The 27287-nt window shown below is 38.9% G+C and overlaps 1 protein-coding gene across 1 annotated transcript in view; it reads left to right on the top strand.

The window, feature by feature from the left end:
* Positions 1-27287, top strand: part of LOC132394768 (low-density lipoprotein receptor-related protein 1-like) — a 1611265-nt gene that overhangs the window by 878484 nt on the left and 705494 nt on the right. The window contains exons 20-21 of the mRNA XM_059971176.1: positions 6189-6269; positions 20332-20499. Of these exons, the coding sequence (XP_059827159.1) occupies positions 6189-6269; positions 20332-20499 (249 nt within the window). The remainder of the gene's footprint in view (positions 1-6188; positions 6270-20331; positions 20500-27287) is intronic.

The following is a 27287-nucleotide window of genomic DNA, read 5'->3' as shown; positions in this document are numbered from 1 at the left end:
AGTACATCATATACAACTCTGACATTCATTTTCTTGTGGGCATACTCAATAATTCTATAGAATAATTACCATAACAGAACCAATAAAAGACTGCCCAACATGGACATTCAACCAGAGAAGACAGAACACAAAATTAACACAAAGTTTATAAGTAATTATTTACTTAGGGATAAGATCACAGTAAGGGTATAATCAATCAAAGTAATATGTTAGCCACAAATGAGGAACATCTTGCAAATTACATTTTAATAGTGAGGATTAAATATTTGATTCAGAGTTTGCTAGGATTCAGAATTGTAAAAGGAATTTTGACAAAAAAAATCCTTCTTTGGGGAAATGGAGCAAATTTGGTTGAGCTGCTGGATATACTTGGGCTGAGCAATTCATTGGACTTAACAGGCCTTTCTCAATTTTTGATTTTATGCAAACTGTCAATCTATTTTACCCAGATTCAGTGTTCAAGGTTGAATCTAATATATTTGATTCTTTTTCACTGCAAGTGTAACTTACACATTCAAAATCAATGGAAATCATAAGGAAACTAAATCCACTATTGATTGTCTCAACTGATTAATTCTAATACCAGTAATCCTAACATAATTATGTCAAGCCCTTAGTACAAATGAGATTTGAATTCAGAACATCTATGCCTGTATTCCTGAGTGTTTATTCATTCCTTCCTTGCATTGCTGCCAGAAATTAAAGAAATATTTCACTCAATTATATGAATATCCTGTGTTGGAAGGGGATGGAAGAGGCTGAGAGACAGGCAGATACAGAGGCAGCAAAGCCCTGTTGTCTTTCTGGAGTAATAGATATCTCTTTTGCTTGTTCTGGCTGCATATTTAGATCAATCAAAATGAAAAGTCAGATTCTTCAATGGCCTAGTTAGAGCAGAAAATTGTCCAGAGAAAGGGAGAACAGTTTGAGAGAGAAAGCTTCCAAGGAGCAAAAGGCTCCTTATTAACAATGTAAGGTATTTAATACTTTTTTATGCCTGCTACTATGGAAACCAGACTATCGCATGAGCGAGTCTGAAATAGACAGATTTGAGGGATTGTTGAAGGAAATTGGACTATTATGCTATCATTTTATGCCCAGGAAGCTAAGAGAGCACTTTTTAAGTGTAGAAAGTAGGTAAATCAAGAACTCTTTTATCTCTGGATTTTCCACCAGTATTTTTTTTTGCCACATTTTCTGCTTCAGTTTATTACTATTTCTCGTAGATTTTGCAAATCTGCGTACGCTCATTTCACAAAAAATTCTGAAGTATTGTGCTGTGGGGTCATATAATTCAGATCAAAGCATTACAGAATAATAAGGTCAAGGCACAAGACGTGAAAAAATAAAACCATTGTTTCTGCTGGCCCTAGTGTCAATAAAACTGGCTTTCTAAACCTACTTCCTTTAGACTGTTCCAGATTAATGTTCAGTGATTACAAGAGTATTATTGTAAGGTGGAAATATCTGCCCTAATTGCTTGATTATTATTGAAGGGAGTTGACTAAATGATTTATACCTACAGTCAAACAATAACAAAACAAAACTATAAGATATATTCTTGATGTTGAAATGAGCAGTTTACCACAGGAATGTGACAAATGCTACATAGGTAAAAATGGTCCATTTTCCTGATACCCATGTTGGTTGATAAACTATATAAAAAAATAGATGTTATGTCCATGAAAAGGACAGAAGGTTCAATAGCTTTATTTTAATGTGCTCAAACTGATTGTCCTCCATTATATGTGGAATGCTCTGCCCCAGAAGGCAGTGGAGGCCAAGTCTCTGGATGCATTCAAGAGAGAGTTAGATAAAGCTTTTATAGATAGCGGAGTCAAGGGATATAGGGAGAGGGCAGGAACGGGGTACTGATTGTGTATGATCAGCCGTGATCACAGTGAATGGTGGTGCTGGCTAGAAGGGCCAAATGGCCTACCCCTGCACCTACTATCTATTATCTATTGTAACATTCAATGTAGACCTCAACAACTGGTTAACTATTCTCAACAAACATAAAATGTTGGAGGAACTGAGCAATTCAGGCAGCTTCTAGATTGGGGAGCAAACAGTCAACATTAAAGGCTGAGAAGCATCATCAGGATTAGAAGCCAGAGTAAGAAGGTGTGGGGAGAGGAAGGTGTACAAGCTGCTAGAAGAGAAAAGTGGGTGTGTGGATTGGGGGGGGGGGGAGTCAAATGAAGTGAAAAGATAAAAGGTAATGCATGAAGGATGTAAAGGGCTAAAGAAGTAATCTAAAAGGGGAGGAGAGTGGAGCATGGAAGAAAGAGAAGAAGGATAACAATAAACAATCAGGGTTCATTATTTCTAATGCAGAAATATTACTGCAACTTTAAGTAAAGCTAATTACATGATAAAAGCTGGAAGTTCAGGAGCTTATGATAAAATGATGTTTTTCTGACTGGCATCATTGTTCTTATACATTCTTGTCACTACGCTGGATTGAGTGTTGCTTAATTGAGCCATTGGCTATTTGGAACAACGCTTAAAGAACAGAAATTAATAGGGAGAATAGCTGGAAATCTCTTCATTTATTTGGGACACGATGCCACTGAATTGAGAGAGAAGGCTGTTGCTGAAGTTTCTGTCTGGCATCAGTTGTATGCACTTGTGTGGCTATTAGATACAACACAGTGCTTAGAGAGAAATGTTTTTAAATAGTGTTAGTTGTGTGTGTTTGTGTTCATAAAGCAGTGATTTCTGTCACCGATAGTGGTTGAAAATAAGCAGTGAGACTGTCTGGAATGGCTTTGCTCACTGCAGTTTTTAGCATTCAGGCTTGGAGATGCCAGAAATATTCGAGAGTGAAAATGAAATGATTTCAGTACTTTAATAATTTAATAAGAATCAACAATCATCTTCAATGTTATAATGAAAATGAAGTTTTGGAGGATGTAATCACTCAAAACATTGTATGAAGGGACTCCTTCATCTGCACCAGATATCTGTGCTGATTTTGTTAATTTCCAGTCAATCAAAAAGTCACAGCAGCATACACTGGATGAATTCCTCCGTTGATAGCTATTAGGAATTAATACACAGTTTTATAGTATTGTAGTAGTATTCTAATTTGTTCTGTATGTTATTTAAATACATAATTTTGTACTCACCTTAAACAGTAATTTGCCTTTTTTATCAGTTTTTAACTATTTCCATGAAGCTTCAGCTAATTGGGCCAGCCGTTGAATTTAGCCAAAATATACTGGTCCCAATGTGTCCTAATTAAACAGAATCCATTCTAATTTAAATTAAACGTGCTATAGAAAATCAGTATTATAAAGTATTGAGACAATAAAAAACCTTTTTAACAATACTTAAGGGCTGCATATACTTAAATGCCTCGATTAAGTTGTCAGTTTTAATGATCTGCCAATCATTAATTCCTTTAATTAACTGAAAAAAGTGCAGATTTTAATTGCTCTAAAATTTTCTTTAAAAGTGTTATTTAAAATTTGAGTTAATTTTCACTTTACTTCCATTTTATTAGTAATTGAGTCCAATGATTATTTCTTCTGTTTCTCTTTTTGTATCTCAATTGGCAAATAAATATTTTTTTTAGCTCTTGACTAGAACTTGCCTGTTGAAGAATCCTTCAGTTTGATTGGTTAAGTGTGCACCTAACTTTTTTACCTGTTCACTTAACTGAAACTGTCTGGTTTCCTTGGTCTGATCACATTTCTGGGAACTTCTGGCATAAAATATTGCTGAAATTAAATGGGGAGGGACAAGTTTAACTAAAGACAAATGCCATTGCATTGGCCATTAATCATTTCCGCTTACTGTCGGTTTGGATCCTGTGAATCTAATCATGACTTAATGCATTCTCAATTTTCTCTGCATGTCTGTCAGAATAAATTATTCAGGAAATGAAGAACCACTTTCAGATCAAGATGCTGTTCTCTAATTGTCTTATTATAATTTTGGATAGAAGTCTGGTAACCTATTATAATTTCAAGACTTCCAAAATAGATTTGTCCAATAAATTTATTTTAGCAGATGGTTGAAATAAACACCTTCTACATCTGAAATAGAATTATTAGATGATTCCATGAAGGTTTTTAATGTATTTGCTTTACATAAAGTTTATTTTTGGATGATCCTAATGAGCTGAGTGGACTAGCAGGCATCCAAAGTATGGACAGCCATGATTGCTAACGAGTTCTTCTTGCCAACTTTTAATTGATACATGTTGATTGTCCCATTTCCAAATTGAACCATTGGCTGCAACTGAATATCAAACTGCGAATGTTTGGGAAAATAGTCTGAATTTCTCACAGTATATCATTAGCATCCAGGCTGATGATATTGAGCCGAGCATCTGTGTTTTTGAAGGTCTTAAGTTCAGTTAATCATTTGACCATCTGCCTCAGCAAAATCAAAGTTCTTTTATTATTGTTATTTTATCTTCCACACACTTTACGTCTCACATTTCCTGGTGGATTAGATAGAACATAAGAATCTAAGAGGAGGACATTAATCCTTCGAGTTTATGCTGACTAAGTTGTCAATAATTATTATCCAATATTCTATGAATAAGAAAGATATAGGCCATATGGTCCCTTAAGCCTACTCTGCTAGTCAGTATGATCATCGCTGCTCTAAGCTTGACTTCAACTCCACCTGCCTGTGCAGTCGCCATTGCCCTTAGTTCAATCCTGATCTTGGTCTCTGTAACTCTTTGGGACATAGGATTTCCAGACCATCATTCTTTTCTGGGAGAAGGAATTCCCCTTGATCTCCATCTAAAATTAGTGACCTTTATCTTCAGGAGTTACTTCTAGATTATCGCATGAGGGGGAAAAATGCCTTTTCAGCAGCTAATATATAAACTATTTTAGGGGAAGGTTTTCTGTTTTCATTATGCCAAATAAGCTGGTAAATATATATTACATTTTCATAAAGAGGTAGCTTCTATTTAGATTGCTACTGTATTAGCAGTGGTAGTATAGTCCTGCTATTATGTTACACAGCTATGTATAAGTGGAAGTTGTCCATTGTGTCCAATCATGACAGAACCAGTGTCGGAGAGTTTTTAAAGTGGAAAAGAATATGTGGTGAATGGTTATTCTAGCTCTTAACACACATATGATGAGGTGCAATGTTTTTGTGCAATCAATGCAGTTTCAGCTTTGCAGTTGATTGATCAAAATGAATTAAAGTAAGGAATTTTAAACTGAATTAAAGCCTGGTCAGCTGAACAAACCTGGTTATCAGGTTTTCTAGAGGCAATAGATAGCATGAAGTAATTATGCTCAACTACTTAGTACATAATTACTTCTTAATTATGATACATATTTAATATTATTGAAGTTACTATACAGTAGTTAGAGATCATTTTTTTCATAATACTTTTTAAAAATTTGTAACAATTAAAAATCCAGTCCAATGATCAATTGAAGTGATTAGTATACTTTCATTTTAAACCTCAAACCCATCAGCCTGTCCCAAAGCGGTTTGAACATGTCATGACATTGAGCAAGAACTTTTGGGGATCTGCTAGTCTTGTTTCAGTCAGTCCAATTGAATCGTTTTGAGGATTCCCAGAGCTCTATATGAAAAGTAATGAATTGCCCTATGTGGCATTTAGCCTTTAACCAATGCCGCTACATATAAAAAATGTATTTAACTCTTTTTTGAACTTTTCCATGGAATAAATAGACCATCATATCTGCCAGCATAACCGATGACTGTGGTTCAAAAAAAAAGCATAATTGTCAAATACGTTGGTAACACCCTGAGCGTATGATGTAAATGCAAATTTGTTCTTTCCAGAATATGTCAATCCTAGAAGCTCTTGAATAGTGACACTTGTTGCTGAAAGGAAACTTATTCTGCATATGTCACATAGAATGAAAGAAAAATGTGATTTTTAGGTTGTAAGCATTCCATGTCAAATAGAGCCAAAGGCAGTAAACTCAGCCTCAAATATCATTCATATTTAATCAGAAAAAATCCTGTAGTACTCCCATTCCAGAGAAATTTACTTTGCCATGTGTATGTTTGAAAATAAATTGCTAACAAGAAATGAGTTGTTTTAAAAAGCACAAACAAGAAATGGAAAAAAAACAGTGGTTATTTCAAGCGCCTGATAGAGTTGTACAAGATACATAATTCTATTTAGAACACACAAAATCATCAATTTAACTTTATGTTTTTCTGTTGAACAGCATTTCCTACCTGCACTCCATTATTGCAGTTCACGTGTAACAACGGAAGATGCATCACAATTAAATGGCGCTGTGATTCAGGTAACAGAAAGGCATTACCGATGATTTGTCACCAGGTTCATACAACGGAACCTTTAAAAACAAAATTCTTTTTTATGCATTATATCTTTTTCTTAAAGTCTAAATCTCCATCCACATATTTTTCTCAGATAAGTATTGTTATTTAAGATGGTGCTTCCTTATCAAGAGTGCATGCAGCGAATTTGGTATAATAACAAAATTTAAAACATTTTATCTTTGGTTATATCACTTGTGAAATGGTGGACAAGACAATTTTAAAATGTTTTTGCATCCACTGCATAGTAATAAATGGTAGTTGTTAAGGGATTGAGGGATACATTGTGAGAACAGATTCCATATAATCATAGAACATTTCAACATGGAAACCAGGCCATTAGTCCAAAGCCTCTCTACCACCATGGTGCTTCTGGCCTTGTCCCATTTTCCGAGTTTGGCATGTATACCACAAATTTTTCCATTCCATGTAATTATCGAAATAACATTATAATTGAGCCCACCTCTACCACTTACTCTTGCAGCTTGATGGTGTGTGGGGACAATTTGCTCTCAAGCCTTCTTTAAATATTCTCCCCCTATCTTCTCTACTCTGAGTAATAAAAACTACTGAGAATATTCACCTTACCTTATCCCAGCTTCCTGGAAGGCCACATCTGCATCAAGTACATTGAGTTGCAGCTCCTTAGGGACAGCGTTAGGGAACTGGAGCTGCAGATCGATGACCTTCAGCTGGTCAGGGAAAACGAAGAGGTGATAGAGAGGAGCTATAGGCAAGTAGTCACACCGGGGCCTCTGGAGACAGACAAGTGGGTAACAGTCAGGAGAGGGAAGGGCAAGAGTCAGATACTAGAGAGTACCCCTGTGGCTGTCCCCCTTAACTATAAGTACTCCTGTTTGAGTACTGTTGTGGGGGTGGGGAATGATCTGCTTGGGGAAAGCAACAGTGGCTGTGCCTCTGGCACAGTCTGGCCTTGTGGCTAGGGAGAGTAGAGAAAGGAAGAGGATGGCAGTAGTGATAGGGGACTCTATAGTTAGGGGGTCAGCAGGCAATTCTGTGGACGCAGGAAAGAAGCATGGATGGTAGTTTGCCTCCCAGGTGCCAGGGTCCAGGATGTTTTTGATCGCATCCACTATATCCTGAAATGAGAAGGTGAACAGCCAGAGGTTGTGACACACATTGACACCAACGACATAGGCAGGAAAAAGGAGGAGGTCCTGAAAACAGACTACAGGGACTCACGAAAGAAGCTGAGATGCAGGACTTCAAGGAAAGTAATCTCGGGATTACTGCCTGTGCCACAAGACGGTGAGTACAAGAGTAGAGTGAGGTGGAGGATAAATGCATGGCTGAGGGATTGGAGCAGGGAGCAGGGATTCAGATTTCTGGATCATTGGGACCTATTTTGTGGCAGGAGTGACCTGTACAAAAAGGACAGGTTGCACTTGAATCCCAGGGAGACCAATATCCTGGCAGAGAGGTTTACTAAGTTTGTTGGGACAGTATAATTAGAATTGCTGGGGAGTGGGAACTGGGCCGAAGAGACAGAAGAAGATATGGCTGGCTCACAAATAGAGAAAGCTTGGAGGCAGTGTAAGAGCGAGGATAGACAATTAATTCAGAAGGAATGCACTCAAACTGATAGTTTGAGATGTGTCAATTTTAATGCAAGAAGCATCATGAACAAAGCAGATGAACCTAGAGCGTGGATCAGTACATGGAGCTATGATGTTGTGGCCATTACAGAGACTTGGATGGTTCAGGGGCAGGAATGGTTACTTAGCGTGCCAGACTTTAGATGTTTCAGAAAGGACAGGGATGCAGGTAAAAGAGGTGGAGCATGGCACTGTTGATCAGAGATAGCATCACGGCTGCAGAAATGGAGGAAGTCATGGAGGGATTGTCTACTGAGTTTCTGTCGGTGGAAGTTAGGAACAGGAAGGAGTCAATAATTCTATAGACCTCCCAGTAGTAACAGGGACATTGAGGAACAGATAGGAAGACAGATTCTGGAAAGGTGTAATAACAACAGAGTCATTGTGTGGGAGATTTTAATTTACCAAATATTGATTTGCATCTTCTTAGGGAAACGGTTATAGATGGGGTGGAGTCTGTTAGGTGTGCTCAGGAAGGTTTCCTGACACAATATGTAGATAAACCTACAAGAGGAGAAGTGGTACTTGATGTGGTATTAGGTAATGAACTTGGTCAGGTGTCAGGTCTCTCAGTAGGAGAGCATTTTGGAAATAGTGATCACAATTCTAACTCCTTTACCATAGCATAGGAGAGGGATAGGAACAGACAAGTTAGGTAAGTGTTTAATTGGAGTAAGGGGAAGTATGAAGTTATCAGGCAGGAAATTGAAAGCATAAATTGGGAACAGATGTTCTCAGGGAAATGTATGGCAGAAATATGGCAAGTGTTCAGGGGATATTTTCGTAATGTTCTGCATAGGTACGTTCCAGTGAGACATGGAAAGGATGGTAGGGTACAGGAACTGTGGTGTACAAAGGCTGTTGAAAAGCTTGTGAAAGGTTCAAAAATCTAGGTAATGATAGAGGACTATAAAATCATAAGGCTAGCAGGAAGGAGCTTAAGAATGAAATTAGGAGAGCCAGAAGGGGTCATGAGAATGCCTTGACAGACAGGATTAAGGAAAACCCCAAAGCATTCACAAATATTTGAAGAACAATAGGATAAGATGTGAGAGAATAAGACCAATCAAGTATGACAGTGGAAAAGTGTGTACGGAACCAGAGGAGATAGCGGAGGTACTTAATGAATACATTGCATCAGTATTCACTACATTAAAGGACCTTGATAATTGTAGTGATGACTTGCAGCGGACTGAAAAGCTTGAGCATATAGAAATTAAGAAATAGGATGTGCTGGAGCTTCTGGAAAGCATCACTTTTTTTTTTTTTTTAAATAATTTTTTATTGCATTTTTAAATGATTACAAAGTATGAAAAAAAACAATGTATATAACCCATACCCCCTCCCCTTAACCCCTCCCCCCTAACTACCCCTTAGAAAAAAAAGAAAGAAAGAAAGAAAGAAAGAAAGAATGCCTGGTGGTTGGAAGATCTCCACATGCTCCATGGAGTTCGTAATAATTTTAATATGTATATTTATTTCTTTCCCCTAGTAACCAATTGTTTCATCTTAAAAGCATCTATATATTTAATCCTGTCTTTTGTAAATAAGGGCTCCAAATTTTCAAAAATGTTTCATATTTATCTCTTAAATTATAAGTAATTTTTTCTAATGGAATACAACCATAGATTTCTTTCTTCCAAGAATCTATACTTAAATGTGAATCCGATTTCCAAGTAACTGCAATAGCTTTTTTGGCTACTGCCAGTGCAATTTTTATAAATTCTTTCTGATACTTATTTAGTTTGAGTTTCGGTTTCGGAAAGCATCACTGAGACCAGATGAGATATACCTCAGCCTACTGTGGGAGGCAAGGGAGGAGACTGCTGATCCTCTGGGAAAGATCTTTGCATCATTAATGAGTATGGGAGAGGTTCCGGAGGATTGGAAGTTTGCAGATATTGTTCCTTTATTCAAGAAAGAGAGTAGAGATAACCCAGGAAATTATAGACTATGAACATTTGGAGAGGCACAATGTGATTAGGAATAGTCAGCATGGCTTTGTCAAGGGCAGGTCATGCCTTACGAGCCTGATTGAATATCTTGAGGATGTGACTAAACACTTTGATGAAGGTAGTGCAGTGTATGTAGTATATATGGATTTCAGCAAGGCATCTGATAAAGTTCCCCATGTAAGGCTTATAGAGAAAGTAAGGAGGCATGTGATCCAAAGGGACATTGCTTTGTGGATTGAGAATTAGCTCGCCCACAGAAGGCAAAGAGTGGTTGTAGATGGGTCATATTCAGCATGGAGGTCAGTGACCAGTGGTGTGCCTCAGGGATCTGTTCTGGCACCCCTACTCTTTGTGATTTTTATAAATCAGCTAGATGAGGAAGTGGAGGGATGGGTTAGTAAATTTGCTGATGTCCCAAAATTTTGGGGTGTTGTGGATAGTGTGAAGGGCTGTCAGAGGTTACAGCAGGACATTGAAAGCAAAACTGTGCTGAGAAGTGGCAGATGGAATTCAACCCAGATAAGTCTGAGGTGGTTCATTTTGGTAGGTCAAATATGATGGCAGAATATGGTATTAATGGTAAGACTCTTGGCAGTGTAGAGGATAAGAGGGATCTTGGGATCCAAGTGCAATAGTCACTCAAAGCTGCTGCGCAGGTTGACTCTGTGGTTAAGAAGGCAAACTGTGCATTGGTCTTCATCAACTGTGGGATTTAGTTTAAGAGCCAAGAAGTAATGTTACAGACTTATAGGACCCTGGTCAGACCCCACTTGGAGTTCTGTGCTCAGTTCTGGTCACCTCTCTACAGGAAGGAAGTGGAAACTATAGAAAGGGGGCAGTGGAAATTTACAAGGACGTTGCCTGGATTCGGGAGCATGCCTTATGAAAACAGGTTGAGTGAATTTGACCTTTTCTCCTTGGAGCAATGGAGGTTGAATGGTGACCTGATAGAGGTGTAAAACATGATGAGAGGCATTGATGGTGTGGCTAAACAGAGGCTTTTTCCCAGGGCTGAAATGGCTAACACAAGAGGGCACAATTTTAAGATGCTTGAAAGTAAGTACAGAGGTGATGTCAGAGGCAAGTTTTTTACATAGAGGTTGGTGAGTGCATGGAATGGGCTGCCGGCGACAGTGGTGGAAGCTTATACAATAGGGACTTTTAAGAGACTACTGGATAGGTACACGGAACTTAGAAAAATCTATGTGTAACCCTAGGTAATTTCTACAATTACTACATGTTTGTCACGGCTCGTGAGCCAAAGGGCTTGTATTGTGCTATAGGGTTTCTATGTTTATTTGTTTCTATCTATGTCCTTCATTATTTTAAATGTTTTAATGAAGTTACCCCTCAGGCTCCTGCACTCCAGAGGAAACGAGTCCAGTTTGTGCAGTCTGTCCTAATAACTTAAGCCTTCCAATTTCAGCAGCAACCTTGTGAATGACTGGAATCCTGCTAAATGAGATCCTTCTTATAGCTAGTTGACCAGAAATGCAAACAGTATTTCAAAAGCAGTCTCACTAACATAATTTGTTACATGAAAACTCAGCATGTTTACTCTATGCCATGACAGATGAAGGCAAGTATACTATACACCTTCTGCTCCAGTTTGTCTATCTGTGTCACTACTTTCAAGGAATTACGTATTTGTACCCTGAGATTTTTCTGTTTTGTTGCACTCTCCAGGACCCTACAATTTACTGTGCAAGTATTGCCCTAGTTTAACTTACTAAAATGCAACATCTCGCTCTTGTCCATGTTAAATTCTATCTGCAATTTCAGATAACCTCCTTCATTGTCCACTATACCACTAGTTGTGATGTCATCTGATAACTTATCAAACATGCCATCTACATTCTCATCCTAATTATTAACGTATCCGATAAACAACCCTCAACTACAAACTTTGGTACTACCACCAAGTAAATTTTGTATCAAACTGGCTATTTCACCTCAGCAAGTGATCTAACCTTCCGACTAGCCTACCATGTAATTTCTTGAAAAAAGCGTTGCTGAAGTCCATGTCAATAGATCTACTGCCGTGCCCCATCACTGCTCTTCATCATCTCTTAAAAAATCTCATACAAATTTGTAAGGCATGACTTCTCATCTGTAAAGACATATTGCCTATCCAGGCAAGGACAAGTACTTGGCTGGCATTCATTTGTGATTAGAAGATAATGGGTGAATTTAATTTTGAAAAGTTCAAAAGGCAGTTTCTGAGTACATAAAGGAAAATTATTTCCTGTAATGGGGAAATCAATTGTGAGGTCACATGTGTAAAATTAAAGCCAAAACATTTCAGAGAGAATTAAATGAGCCTTCTACCATTTTACTGGTTGTGAATCCAAATTTGTAATTCACCCTGGATCCCACACACTTTTATCTTGTGAATCAACCTGTCATGAAAGACCTCATCAAATACCTTACTAAAGTCCATGTAGATACCTTCATCAAGCTCTTTTATCACCTTCTCAAAAAACTCAATCAACTTGAGAAAGCATGACCAGGCCAGCACAAATCCAATCTGACTGTCCCTAAGCAAGTCTCGCCTTTCCAAATATGCATGAATTCTGTCTCTAGGTATCCTCTCCAGTACCTTCCCTCCCACTGCTGTGCTCACTGGCTCATAATTATAATTACCTGGTTTACCTTTGTTTACTAGTCTCCAGTCCTCTGTGAGTTGACCTGTTGCTAGTGAGGACACAAAAATCTATGTCGAAGTCCCAGCAACTTCCTCACTTGTCTCTTTCAATTGTTTGGGACACATGCCATCAGGCCCTGAGGACTTATACACATGAATGCTTTTCAGAAGACAAAACATTTCCTTGTTAATCTCGAACTGTCCCAGCACATTTGCAAACCCCTCATCCTTGAATATCCTCCTAATCCTTCTCATTAGAAAATACTGACACAAAGCACTCACTTAGTACCTCAGCCACTTGTTCTGACTCCAAGCAGAAATTTCCTTCTCTGTCCTTGAATGGACCTATTCTTTCAACACACACAAAATATTGGAGGATCTCAGCAGGCCAGTCAGCATTTATGGAAGAGTACAGTTGACATTTTGGGCTGAGACCCTTCAGAAGACTCGAGATGAAGGGCCTTGGCCTGAAACGATGACTGGACTCCTTTCCATAGATGCTGCCTGACCTGCTGAGTTCCTCCAGCATCTTGTGTGTGTTCCTTGGAGTTTCAGCATCTGCAGATTTTCTCTTATTTATGGTTAGACCTATTCTTTCTTCAGTTATCTTCTTTTTCTTAATATAAGTAAAATGCCTCGGGATTCTCCTTAATCCTGCTTTCCAAGGACGCTTCATGGTCCCTTTGGCCTTCCTAATTACTTGATTGAAAACTTGATCACTTTCTTTATTCTGTAAGGGCCCAGTCTGATTCTGGCCAGCTAAATCTTATGTATGCGTTTTCTTCCTGACAAAATTTAGGACCTCTTGAGCTTCCTTTACCTCACCATCCTTTTCCTTATTACTTATTGGAGCATGCAAGATTCCAAACTCTGATCAGCTGGTCGTATAACAACTCCATATATTAGACTTCATTTTGCCCAGCATCAGCTGGTACCAGTCAGTGCCTCTTATCTCCCATCTTATCCTATCCTCCTTTTCCTGGCTCCCAATTTACTACCTTTCCGCAAGGTCCAATTTTATCCTTACACACAAGAATCTTGAAACATAATGGCCATTCTCAAAATATTCACCTGCAATCAGGTCAGTTGGCCTAGCCCCAAAACAATCCCATTAGGTTTCCTCCTCCAGCTACCCTCTCCACACACTGTATCCAGAGCCCCATTTGGAGGCACAGAAGAAATTATCCCTCATCTCACCTTCTTATAGTACGGAATTTGCCATCAATACTCCAGGAAGTTAAAGTTCCCCACTATGACAACTCTGTTGTTTCTGGCCCATTTGAAAAGTGTCTACATATCTGTTTCTCCACCTGTCAGTGTATATTGTATGTGTGTGGAGGGGTGAGGTGGGGGGGAGGTGGGATGCTATAGTATAATCCCATCAATATAACTGCATCTTTCTTATCTAAGTGTCCCACCCAAATTGCCCTTGTGGAGAGCCCCCCAATTTGCTCTCCTCAAGTGCTGCTGTAAAATTTTCTCTTTTCAGTAATGCAATCACTCAAACTTTTTTTTACATCCAACCCCCTCATCTAAAACATCAAACCTCGGGAACATTAAGCTGTCAGTCCTGTCCTTTATGTAATCAGATCTCTGTAATAACAACAAAATTGTAATTTTATAATACTGATCCTAGCTCCAAGTTCAATATTCTTACCCATGATAGCATTGAACAACATATTTCAGTCCATCAATCACATCATGTTCTTAAGCCTGCAGCTTGTTGAGTTTCTCTTCTATGACAGGAAGTCATACCATGTTTTTTGCCCCCAACCCTAACACCTGTTACCTTGCTGCTGTGGTTCACATCCCCAGCCTCTCTGGTTTAAATTTTATTAGTGGAAAACCAGCCAGCAATGATCATTTGTTTTCCTGCAGTTCAGGTACTGACTGTCTTATTTGTGTAAGCCCCACCTTCAGTGGAAGAGGACCCAATGGTCCATAAGTCGTAAGCCCTTCATTCTGCTCCATATTCCATAGTTTAATTGCATATTTCTTTGGTCAGTCCATATGAGGTTGATTAAGGTAATTTTTTTTAATTGTACAACCCTTCTGACACTCATTTTCAATCTTCCAGTGTGATGCTGTCCCTAATATTATTTGTAGGTGTACAAATCAATCCTATGAATGCTTTCACCCACTGGTACTTCTTGACTCCATGCTGACTGATCCTACACCTCAAGTTACTGTGCCAATATATTTTCATGCTGCTTCTTCATTTTAATTTCTTACAGCCAACACCTTCTTACCTGTTTTTCCTTTTTGCCCATTCTTCCTAAATATTGAATCACATCTACCCTATAATGACGCTTAGGTTTGTCTTTTTAACACTTTTGGGCATGCTAATATGTCAACAATTTCTATATTATGTTTGATTTATCTTATTACCAATGTTTTTCTTACTTTGACTCTGTTGTTAGTCCAACCTTTTGCTATTATGCTCTGTCTGTCACTATAGAATTTGTGTATCTGTATCCTCTGTATCCTATTTGGGTGGTGGGGTGAATCTACATCTCTACCAAAGGAGATGTAAGGCAATACTTCCCTCTGCCAGCCTGCAAGTCATCCTTGGACAAGGTAAGGCACCTGCTTAGCTGCGCCACCTCACCACCCCCCACCCTTCGGATCAGAGTCACATTAAGCCATGGGAACAGGTGGTGAATAGTCATATGAACAGCTGGTGTATATCACAAGTCCTGCTTATGCAACCACTGACAATCTCTGAAAAGTATTGATAAAGGCTGGGGTCACCTGTCTTGAAAAGACATTGCCCAGAAGAAAGCAATTGCAAACCACTTCTATAGAAAAGAAATTGCTAAGAACTGTCATGGTTATGGATAGACCATGATCTCGCACATCATATGTAGCACATTATGATGATGCTGATTCAGTTTTCTGAGTTCCCTCCATTTTTTTCTTTAATATTCTGGATTTCCCTCCTCCATAATCTTCGACCCTAACCTTAGTACTAGAACCATTACTGTGATCACATTTTTCTCTCATTACTCTCCCTCTGTTCTCTCCCTTTCCCTCTCTACTGTCATAGCATGATTCAGATAGGGCCAATCTCAACAAAACAGTTCTCTCCATCTCTCGTAAGGAAGCTACTTCCTCTCAAATTAAAATCTATTTTTCCATTACACCTACACCAATTGCCTAGATGTTGCAAATCTGTGCGAGTTTGCCAAGAGCCCAGATAATAATCCAGTATTTATTACTTTTGCTGAATTGCTCTTTAATTTCATCCCTAGCTGCTCAAACTCTCAGCAGAACACTTTTTATATCTTATGTTATTAGTACCTATGAGGAGCATAGTGGTATCCTTGACCTCCCATTCTGTTATCTGGTCCATACAAGATGTCCCTCAGCCTGTCACTGGGCAAATAATATAGTCTTTGAAACTCTTGATACTAGTTGCAAAGGATAGTATGGATGCCCCTGACAATATTTTTTATCTACTACAACTATTTTCTTTTTTGTTCCTGTTCAGTTCTGGTCACCTCACTACATGAGGTGTGTGGATACTATAGAGAGAGTGCAGAGGAGATTTACAAGGATTTTGCCTGGATTGGAGAGTGTGCCTTATGAGAATAGATTGAGTGAACTTGGTCTTTTCTCCTTGGAGTGACGGACAATGAGAGGTGTCTGTTAGGGGTATAAAGATGATGAGAGGCATTGATCGTGTGCATAGCCAGAAGCTTTTTCCCAGGGCTGAAATGGTTACCATGAGGGGACATCATTTTAAAGTGCTTAGAATTAGGTATAAGGGGAATGTCAGAGTTAAGATTTTTAGACAGTGGTGGGTGTGTGGAATGCACTGCCAGCAACGGTGCTAAGTCGCGGATAAAATAGAGTCTTTTAAGAGACTCTTAGATAGGTACATAGAGCTTAGAAAAATAGAGGACTATGCACTAGGGAAATTCTAGGCAGTTTCAAGAATAGGTTGCATGGTTGGCACAACATTGTGGGCTGAAGAGCCTGTAATGTGTTGTAAATTTCTATGTTTCACTCTCCCAACTTTAAGGAGACAGCCATTATCTTTTCCCCAATGTCTAATGTCAGAGGGTGTGCATTTCAGGTGAGAGGGGATAAGTTCAATGAAGATGTGTGGGGCAAATATTTTGTACAGTGAGTAGTACGGGCCAAGAATGAGTGTGGAGCCATATATGATTGAAGCATTCAGAAAACCCTGAGTCAGGCACATGAATGTTCCAGAAATGGAATGGTATGGACTTTGTGTAGATAGAAGGGATTAGTTTAGCTGGACTTTTAGTCCAGCACAACTTTGTGAGGTGAAGGGCCTTTTCCTAAGCTTTTCTGTTCTTTTCATTTCTGTTCTCAGTTGCCTTCATCGTCTGCATTTGTGACACAGTAACACAGTGGTTAGTGTAATTCTAGTAAAGGGCCAGGGATTCAGCTTCAAATCTGCCATTATCTGTAAGGAGTTCCTCTTTTCTCCCCATAATCATGTGAATTTGCACCATGTGCACAGGTTTCCCCCCATATTCCAAAGGCATACAGGTTAGTAGGCTAATTAGTCACCTTGGTGCAAATGGGCAGTGGCGGCTTGTTGTGTCAGAGGATCCTGTTATCATACTTTAAGAAGGAGCAGGCTGATAGTTCCTCTCTGCATATAAGTGGCTCCTCTATGGGGACAGTTTGGAGCACCAAGTTTCTGGGAGTACACATAATGGACAACCTTACCTGGTCTCTCAACACCACCTCTTAAGTCAGGAAAGTACAGAAGCATCTCCACCTCCTGAGGAGATTGAAAATAAAGAGGCACCCCATCCCTTCCCCTATTCTAACCAATGTTAACAGGAGCACCACTGAGATGGTCCTGACGAGCTGCATCATCTTCTGGTATGGGAATTGCAAGGGCATTTGCCCACAAGAACCTACAAAGGATTGAGTCCTGCTGAGTGGATCATCGGGCTCTCCCTTCCACCCACCTGATATACTTATCAGGAGCACTGCATAAGCAGGGCCCTAAGCATTGTCAATGACCCCTTCCATCCTCCAACAATCTCTTTGACAGCCCCCCCCCCCCTTCCCCAGCAGGAAGGATGTACCGTAGCATTAGAGTATAGCTAGGCTGGGAAACAGCTTCTTCCCCCAGGACATGAGACCACTGAAGTCACTGCAACCAACCAGTTCTCACCACATACAGGATAAAGTGCCAGTTGTGTGATACTGTTACACAGTTTATTTTTTAACATGTAAATGTACCTTATTATTTGTTAATTTATTTGTCTGACAATATTACTTCATGTGTTCTATGTGTGTTCTGCACCTTGGTCTGGAGCAGTGTTGTTCCATTCAGCTGAATGCGTGTATACAGTTGAAATGACAACAAGCTTGAACTTGAACCTATCATCTCTAAATAAGCACACACATAAATAAATAAACAAACAAACAAACAAACAAACAAACAAACTAACAAACAAATAAATAAATAAATAAATCTTCTTTTAAGTTGCACACTTCTGTCATACTGTTTTCCCTGCCCGTACCTGGCACTCACCCACAGCCTCCTTGATCACTGTCAGTTCTAAAATATTTATTCCAGGCAGTGAAGCTGCCTCCTGAACCAAAATGCCCAATTAATGTTTCCTTTCCCTGTTGCTTCACACACTTCACTGCAGCTACTCAACTCAGCTAAACTAATCCCTTCTGTCCACATCCTTCAACATTCTGCACATTCATGTACCTTTCAAAAAAACTTCTTGAACAGCTTTACACTTTTATCATACTTGCCTCCAACACCACCCCAGGGAGCACGTTCCAGCAAATACTACTCTCTCTGCATAATAATAAAAAAAAACCCTGTCCCACACATCTCTTTTGATTGTCCCAGATGCATGGCCTCTGGTGTTAGAAAGCATAACCCTGGAAAAGAAGATACTGACTGTCTACTTTGCTTTTATAATCTTATACACTTCCATCAAATGTCCCATCAGCCTCTGCTGCTCCAGAGAAAACAACTGGACACTTTCTGTCCAGTTTCTCCAAGCAGCACATGCCCTCTAATCTGCTTAAGGTTAAAAGTAAATTTACTATCCGAGTACGTAAATGGTGTCATACCCAACTCTGAGTCTGATTTTAGCAGGCATTCACAGGAAAAAAATAGAAATGGAATGGAATTTTATGAAAAGCCATATATGAACAAAGTCAAGAAACATAAATGTGCAGAAGAAGACAGACTCTGCAAATAACAATTACTGAGAACATGAGTAGTAAAGAGTCACTGAAAATGAGTCTGTCGGTCATAGAATCAGTTCAGTGTAGTGGTGAATGAAGTTATCCACATTCATTCAGGAGCCTGATGGTTGCAGGGTAATAACTTTTCCCAAGCTGATGGATTGAAACCTAAGGCTTTTATACCTCCTGCTCTGATGGAAGTAGCAAGAAAAGGCATAGCCTGAACAGTGCAGTTCTTTGATGATGGATGCTGCTATTTTCCTGGCAGTGATCCATGTCAGTGTGCTCAGCTGTGGAGAGGGCTTTGCCTGTCATGAACTGAGCTGTTTCCATCACCTTCTGTAGCCTTTTCCATTTTTGGACATTGATGTTTCCAGGAACACCATATGATACCAGGTTCCTTTTGATGCAAGAGCAACACATTTCCTATCCTGTCATCTCATAGCTTTAGATTAATTTGGATTGTTGGTTTTCATACCATTGGTATTTTGTAGCATTTTCATGTTTAATTAATTCTACAAAATAATACATCAGAAGTGAGATTTTATCCATATCAGCACTGCTCCAAACTTTTTTTTATCATCAGACTGAAATAATCAACCACTCTATCATCACTCTGGTTTTTATTATATTTCTCCCTTGTTTTATTTTTCTGAGATGTGCAACAATATAACAAATAAAAAGGAATCAATTTCCCATTTATAATCCTACTGTAGCATTCAGTTGAGTTTTTGCTGCAGCTCTATCCTGACATCCACTGCATTTCTTGCTGCTGATCCCAAAAAGAACAGGTTTTAAAGTAAAAAGATAAAGCAAAAAAAAACATGAATCACGTGGATTCTGCTTGGAAATTTTAGTACCCTGATGACTTATGTTATCACATGCTCTCTTCTCGCTGCTGCCGTCAGGAAGAAGATACAGGAGCTCCAGGACTCACAGCACCAGGTTCAGGAATAGTTACTACCCATCAACCATCAGGCTCTTGAACCAAAGGCTTCACTTGCCCTGTCATTGAAATGTTGCCACAACCTATGGACTGACTTTCAAGTTCTCTTCATCTCATTTTCTTGATCTTTATTGTTTATTATTTATTATTATTATTATTTCTTTCTTTTTGTATTTGCACAGTTTGTTGTCTTTTACACACTGATTGAACACCCAAGTTGGTGCAGTCTTCCATTGATTCAATTAAAGTCATTATCCTATTATGGATTTGTTCAGTACATCTGCAAGGAAATAAATCTCAGGGTTGAATATGGTGACATATATGTACTTTGTTAATAAAGTTACTTTGAAGTTTGAACAGTCCAGGAGGTCATATATTTGAACCTTGGCTGAGTTAATCAATTATACTCTGGACACCCACTATATTGTTAGAAATCCCACAATGATCCAAATTTATAAAACTTTGCTGGTAGTACATAATATCAGCATCATATAAAATCAAATATTTTGCTAACACTACATTTCTATTGAAATTTAAATGAACCTGGACAAGTTTGGAGTATGTTAGCTTCTGTGAAACCTCTGTCGGATTTTTAAAGAACACTTTACAATCGATGTTTTTGGTTTTTTTGTATGTGATATTTCAATTATGTTATTTTTGTTACAGATGATGACTGTGGGGATGGCAGTGATGAGGCGGGCTGTTCTCCTTCCTGTTCTGATGCACAGTTCAAATGTGACAATGGCCGTTGTGTTCCTGAGCACTGGATCTGTGATGGGGATAATGACTGCGGTGATTTCAGTGATGAAACTAATGCTAACTGTTCTGAACCAGGTCTGTGTCTGTGAGGCAAGCATTTTATATTTTAAAAGCTGCATTATCTGGAGAAGGACCGAAATATGCAAAAATATTCACTGCAGTCTTGTTATTTTCCCTCTCCAAAGTTGCTGTACTACATTTCATTTGAGATGCACTGGGAAAGAAAAAAAAACAATGTTAACATCAAAAGCAACACAAATAGAATTTTTTTTTTATTTGCATATATGCCTAGGTATTTTGCAAGATATTTTGTGGAGGATCAAAGTATTGGTGGCATACAGTATATCCCTGCTTTAAAATCATTTGGTTCATTCTAGGTACATATTTAAATATACAATATTGTACCATTAATACAGACATTTTTGTATAAAAAGTTGTAGCAATGAAACATTGACTCAGCTCCAGTATTTCACTAATTACAGGGGTCTGGATCTTGTCTTCAAAATGCTCAAGGGTATAAATAATACAAAAGTAAACCTGCCCATGTAACATCAATGTGATTGCAAACATCAGAAAGGAGATGAAGGCTTCTTTTTTTGCAACACACCAGCTACTAAGTATGCCCTATGAAATCTTATTCAAATCAGCTTTTGATATATCCCTCCAGCTTGGATTAAATGCAGGAAAGAACAAACCATACTTATTTCATTAGGAAGTCAGTTTATGTCCTCTTTCACCAGATCAACTTCCATAATATTGTACACATGGAAAGGTACAATTTCTAATGAACATAATGCATCATTTCAAAAATAATAATAATTCCAGCATTTGTATGATGAATTCATGCCAGTACCCAAGCTTATATTCAGTGTTTCAGCAAAATGTATAAGCCAAATATGTCTACATTTTATGCAATGAATGAAAACATTAATAACTTAGGAATGCTGAACTTGCAAATGACCAAAAAGTTTTTCTTATATTAACTAATTTTCTATTCGTCCTAAGCATTCAAAATAGAGAAGAAATTATGATAGAATGAAATTAGATGTAATACCATATCTGGTTGGACAGATAACTTACAAACTGATTCTCAACACTATCCTGGCATTGTTCCTGCCCTAAGTATTGTAAAATTCATTTGGAACCATGTGCAGAGACATTTTGCAAATGTAGAACAATGTAGCTCAGAAACAGGTCATTCGGCCCTTGATGGCTTTGCTGGTCATGATACCAAATGTAACTAAGCCCATCTGTCTAAATTCTACCGCATTCCCTTCTTGTTCATGTATCTAAATGCCTCTTAAATGCAATGCTTCCAACATGACTACCAGCAGTTCATTTCAGACACCCAGGTTTTCTGTGGGACCAACATGTCAATCCTTGGCCTCCTTTTGTGCCAGGATGAGGCCACCCTCGGGGTGGACAAGCAACTCCTTATATTCTGTATGGGTACCCTCCAATTGGATGGCATGAATAACAGCTTCTTCATCCAGTGAACAAATTCCCTCCTCCCTTCCTCTGTTCCCCAGTCTGACACTTCTTTCTCTATGACTTCTTTCACTTCTCACCTGCCTATTGCTTTCCCCTAGGTTTCGTCTTCCTTCCCTTTCTCCACTCTCCTCTCCTGGCAGATTGTTTCTTTTCCAGCCCTTGACCTTTCCCACCGTCCTGGCTTCACCTATCACTTTCCAGCCAGCACCTTCCACCTCCCCGCCCCCACCTTTTTATTCTGTCACCTTCCCTCTTCCTTTCCATCCTGATGAAAGGTCTCAATCCAAAACATTGACTGTTCATTCACTTCCATAGATGCTGCCTGACCTGCTGAGTTCCTGCAGCATTTTATTTGTGTTGCTGTGGAAATACAAACTTGTCCTGCATATTTCACTTAAACTTTCCCCCCTCTCAACTTAAACCTTTGCTCTCTCATGTTTGACATTTCTAGCCAGGGAAAGGAACTTGATCTACCCTATCTATTCCTCTCATGCACTTTGAACTTTGAGCATCCAACACCCCAGCAAAAACAATCCAAATCTATCCATACTCCTCTGATAGCTATTACACTCTAATCCATTTAACTGTGTTATGTCTTACCTCTCAGACTACACCATATTATCTCTGTTATGAACAAAAATTACTTCTACTTTGGCCACAGCCAATAAAAAACAGTTAAAACACTTCTGTGTAAATTGGGCTTTATTTCCTTCCAGGATTATCGAAACACTGCCCTGGGAATTTTAAAGCAGATTTTGAGTTTGATACCTTAGTGTAATATTGGTGTCACAGGTTAGTCATCCATTATAAAAAAAAAGCACTTAGTATTATTTTCCTTTCAAATCAAAGATAATTATAAACAAATAGTTTTTGTGACACACAGCAAAATCTCAATGCCAGGTTTAATGCCTGGCCAGCCAATTGAAAATATCTGATATCATGCCTGAATATTAAAAGATTCATTCTGGAGTGCTTGAAAATTTCTCAATAGTCATCAAAATATAAAGAGTCAATTCTTTATAAAATATAATCCAGGTATTGGTTCAGAAAGTCATATTTTGCTGGATATAATAACTCAAAAATTAAGCTTATTTCAATAAATATGCAGTATATTTGAAATATTTTATTTATAATACTGAAGATTTTATTTTCAATTAAACAGCTGAATAGCATTTCAGGAACCAGCAGGTTGAATTAAAAATTCTTAGTCTTCTTTCAGAAGTACTGACAGATTTTATGTTGGTGAAGCTTTGCTGTAAATAATAGGAGAGCCAGTAGTAACACAATCTGCAAAATATTACAAAATAATTCTTCATTTTCCTGGATCCATTGACCAGAAAGCTGTATAAAAGTGAAATGAATTTCAGGAAGGCTCATGCATGGGTGAACTCATCGAAGGTTACGTTGTTTGTCATGTGTGCACAGAAGAAGACAATCTCACTGAATCCAATGAGTTGTTCTGCTTAATTAGTCTCCTTGCTTTGTTCAGTCATTGATGGAGGTTATTTGAGACATAATGATGCAGCTGGAGTCGAAACTTCAAACTATATTTGAACCACTTTTTATCTAAATTTCTTTCTAATAGCCTGAGAAATGAGCCTACAGGGTACTAATAAAAGCTATAAAGAAGGGTTTTGTTGTTCCAAAATATGACTCTAAAAAAACATGATAATCGGCAAAAGTGTTTAAGAATTATGAAGCCAATATAACTATTTATACAGTATGTGCCTTGAGAAATATAAGAATACTTGCTATTAGCAATATTTACAGTTTCATTGTAATCCATTGAGGTATTCCTCCAAATTGCAAGTTAGTTATTCCAGCGAGAGGTTTAACGCACAATCATGGAAACTCCGGCACAGGTGGAGGCTTTGCAACCTTTCATGGCCCTGCTGAGTTGCCATTCCTGCACAAACATTCTCCCTTTGGTTCTGTAATCCAATTACTTCCCCCCCCCCCCCCTCACCAGTCTCCACCCAAAGCCCTTTTAGAGGTATTGACGGAATCAACTTACACCACCTTTTCAGATGGAGCTGTTCTGAAAATCCTGAGTGGAAAAGCTAATTTCTCCTTTCGCCAACAGTTATGTTTGTTGAGGACATTGAACTCTCGGCCATTAGCTTGGCCACAGTCACCAGATTGAATTATTTTTTTCTGCAACAATTCCCTCAAAACTCATATCCTTCTGGGTATAGTTGGAGCAGCAATTGATATGTTCTTGATTATTAAGTTTACAGGGAGAAGCCAGAAGAATTAAATCAGATTCAACTTTATTGTCATTGTGCTGAGTACAGATACCAAGCCAAATGAAATACAGTTAGCATCTAACGAGAAATGCAAAGAATAATGTTATTTACAAAATAACTGTGAATAAAAAGTGCTACAGCACACAAATATAAAAGTACGGAGACAGTCCAATGTGGGTGAAATACTGCTTAGTGCTGTGATGTGAGGTTCGGCAGGTCAACAGCCTGAGGGAAGAAGCCTTCCTGTGCTTGCTGGTGTGGGAGCGGAGGCTCCTCTAGCACTTCCCGGACGTGAGGAGAGTAAAAGTCCTTGGTTAGAGTGAGATGCATCCTTAATAATGCTTTTCGCACTGCCCAGGCAGTGCTTGTGCTAGATGTTCTCAATGGTCGGCAATAGGGTGCCGATTATCCACCGGGCAGTTTTCACCACATGCTGGAGTGCTTTGTGGTCCAATGTGGGACAATTGCCATACCACACTGAGATGCAGTGGTGAGTATGCTCGCAATGGTACAGCGGTAAAAGTCTGTCAGTATCCTGGGACAGAGGTGAGCGTTCCTGATGCTCCACAGGAAATAAAGATGTTGTTGCACCTTTTTGATTAGGATGGAGGAGTTCAGGGACCAGGTGAGATCCTCAGAAATGTGGACACCAAGGAATTTGAAGCCTGATGTACGCTTCACAACAGCTCCATTGATGTAGATGGGAACATGAGTGTGGCTCCTAGCATGTCTGAAGTCCACAATGATCTCCTTGGTTTTTTGGGTGTTAAGGGCCAGGTTGTTGTTGGCACACCACGCTGCCAGGTGTTGGACTTCACCCCGTAGGCTGTCTCGTCATCCCCTCTGATCAGGCCAACCACCGTGGTGACGTCTGTGAACTTGATTATGGAGTTAGATCCATAATCAAGTCAGTCATAGGTGTAAAGGGAGTACAGAAGAGGGCTCAGCACACAGCCATGAGGCACGCCAGTGTTCAGAGTGAGAGTGGAGGAGAAGAGATTGTCTAACTTAACAGATTGGGGTCTGTTAGTCAGAATGTCTAATTGCAGAGGGATGAGCTGATACCAAGCTGGCGAAATTTGCCAATCGGCTTGGAGGGGGTCACAGTGTTGAATGCTGAACCAAAGATACGTACAGGATGTGCCAAAGGACCTGTTTCTGTGTTATACACCTCTGTAGCTCTCTAATTCTATGCATTGTGTTCTTCCTTCTTTAAACCCAAGATGTCCATATGCTTTTTCAGAAACCAGGGCTTCCTCTGCTACCTTTTAAAATTTCAAGTACATGGACTCAAATTTCATTGTTATATTTCATAATATGTCATATGTATCAGGAATAGTGTTTTAATACAGTACTTCCTAATTTTGGGTGCTATGGAATCCTTTGCACTCCTAAATGATGTATTTGTGTATTTATTTGATAAGTCAGCCCAGACAAGATAGGAATGTTACTGTTATTTCATATGTAGCAGATGCCCAGTAGAAATATCCTAACAACATAATTGATGAACTCAGAAATCACAGGTGGTTAATTTTATGCCATTGGTGCCATTTGCTATTGACACTGCTTCCTAGTCACGATGGGTGAATATCCATTACAGCAGATGAGACCCCAGTATTGACCACAGCACCAATTTTATTTAAAGGGTAGATCCATCAGTTTCAGATCAGCTGAAGTTTGAGTTTTTTTTCTGGTGATGTAATTTTATCTTCTGTATCTAGAATGTGTTTTAGTTGTTTTAAGCTGAGGATTATTCAAGAAGCATTGCAGCAGTTGCTGAAATTGGGACTCTACATAACTTCATTAACAGGATTTTCCTTTGAAAATGACTGGGAGAGTAGAATCAGAATCAGGTTTATTATCATTGACATATGTCATGAAATTTGTTTTGTGGCAGTACTGCAGTGTAAGACATTAAAACGTTACTGTAAGTTACAATGAGAATAAGTAAATGGTATAAAAGAGGCAGAGGGTATGTGGAGCAGGGTAAGATGTTGGAAGAGTAATGAGGAAGAGCAGGAAGGAAATGCTCTCAGCCAAATGCCTGAAGCAATTCTCAATCTGAATCTCATTAAGGAATGAGATATCTGTTCTTGCATAAGGATGTCATTAGCAAAATGTGTCATCTGGTACAACAGCAAACGTGAGTTCTATCTTTATTTGTTCATGAAATGAAGATGTCACTGATATGACCAGCATTATTGTTGCTCCCTGTGGTGAACTATGTGCCTGTCAGGACACGCCCCTGCTGACTGCTCCTGTGGCTCCTCCCACAGGCCCCTGTATAAAGGAGGTCTGAGGCCTGACGCTCGGCCTCAGTCTCCAGGACATTGTATGATAGACACTCACTCCTGGTTCCTTCTTCCAGTCAATAAAAGCCGATATCTCGCCTTACGTCTCAGTGTGAGTTATTGATGGTGCATCACTCCCTATATCCAGCTCTAAATTATTATGGGAATTGCAGAACTCAAATCTAAACTTAAGAAGACACCACTGCTTATAACATCAATATCCACATAGAGTTACCACAGCCAGTTTTATATTCTTCATACCAATTAATTGTTGGGTTCTATCTTCTTCATAAACCTTCTGCATGGTGCTTTGTTAAATGTCTTTTGTAAAACCATGTGAACTGCTGAATCTTGTTCAGGCATTGTTATAGTATCTGCTTCCACCTCTTCTGCTGACATCATGCTTCAGGTACCAGCTCTCTCTGTATGAAGAAAACTTGTTATGTAAATTGCTTTTAAACATTCTCTCTCTCTCTCTCACCTTTAAACCCATGCCCTCTAGTATTGCGTACTGGAAAGAATAAGCTCTGACTATCTACCGTGACTATGCTATCAGTTCACCTTTTAGCCTCCAACACTCATGAGAACTGTCCAATCTCTTCATTTGGCTAGTTAACCTCTAATATGGGAATCTGGGAATAATCCTGCACCCTCTCCAAAACCTCCACATCCCTGGACTGCACACTAAGTACTCCAAATATACTCCAACAAAAAGTTTGTACAGCTGTAATATGACTTCCCAACTTTTATACTGAGCATCCCAACTGATGAAGGAAAGTATTCCATAATCCTATATTATTATCTACTTGTGTTGTCACTGGCAGGGAGCTTTATT

Source organism: Hypanus sabinus, chromosome 5, assembly GCF_030144855.1.
Source record: "Hypanus sabinus isolate sHypSab1 chromosome 5, sHypSab1.hap1, whole genome shotgun sequence".
NCBI lineage: Eukaryota > Metazoa > Chordata > Chondrichthyes > Myliobatiformes > Dasyatidae > Hypanus > Hypanus sabinus.
Note: the sequence above shows the minus strand (reverse complement) of the source record. Positions and strands in the feature narration are given on the sequence as shown.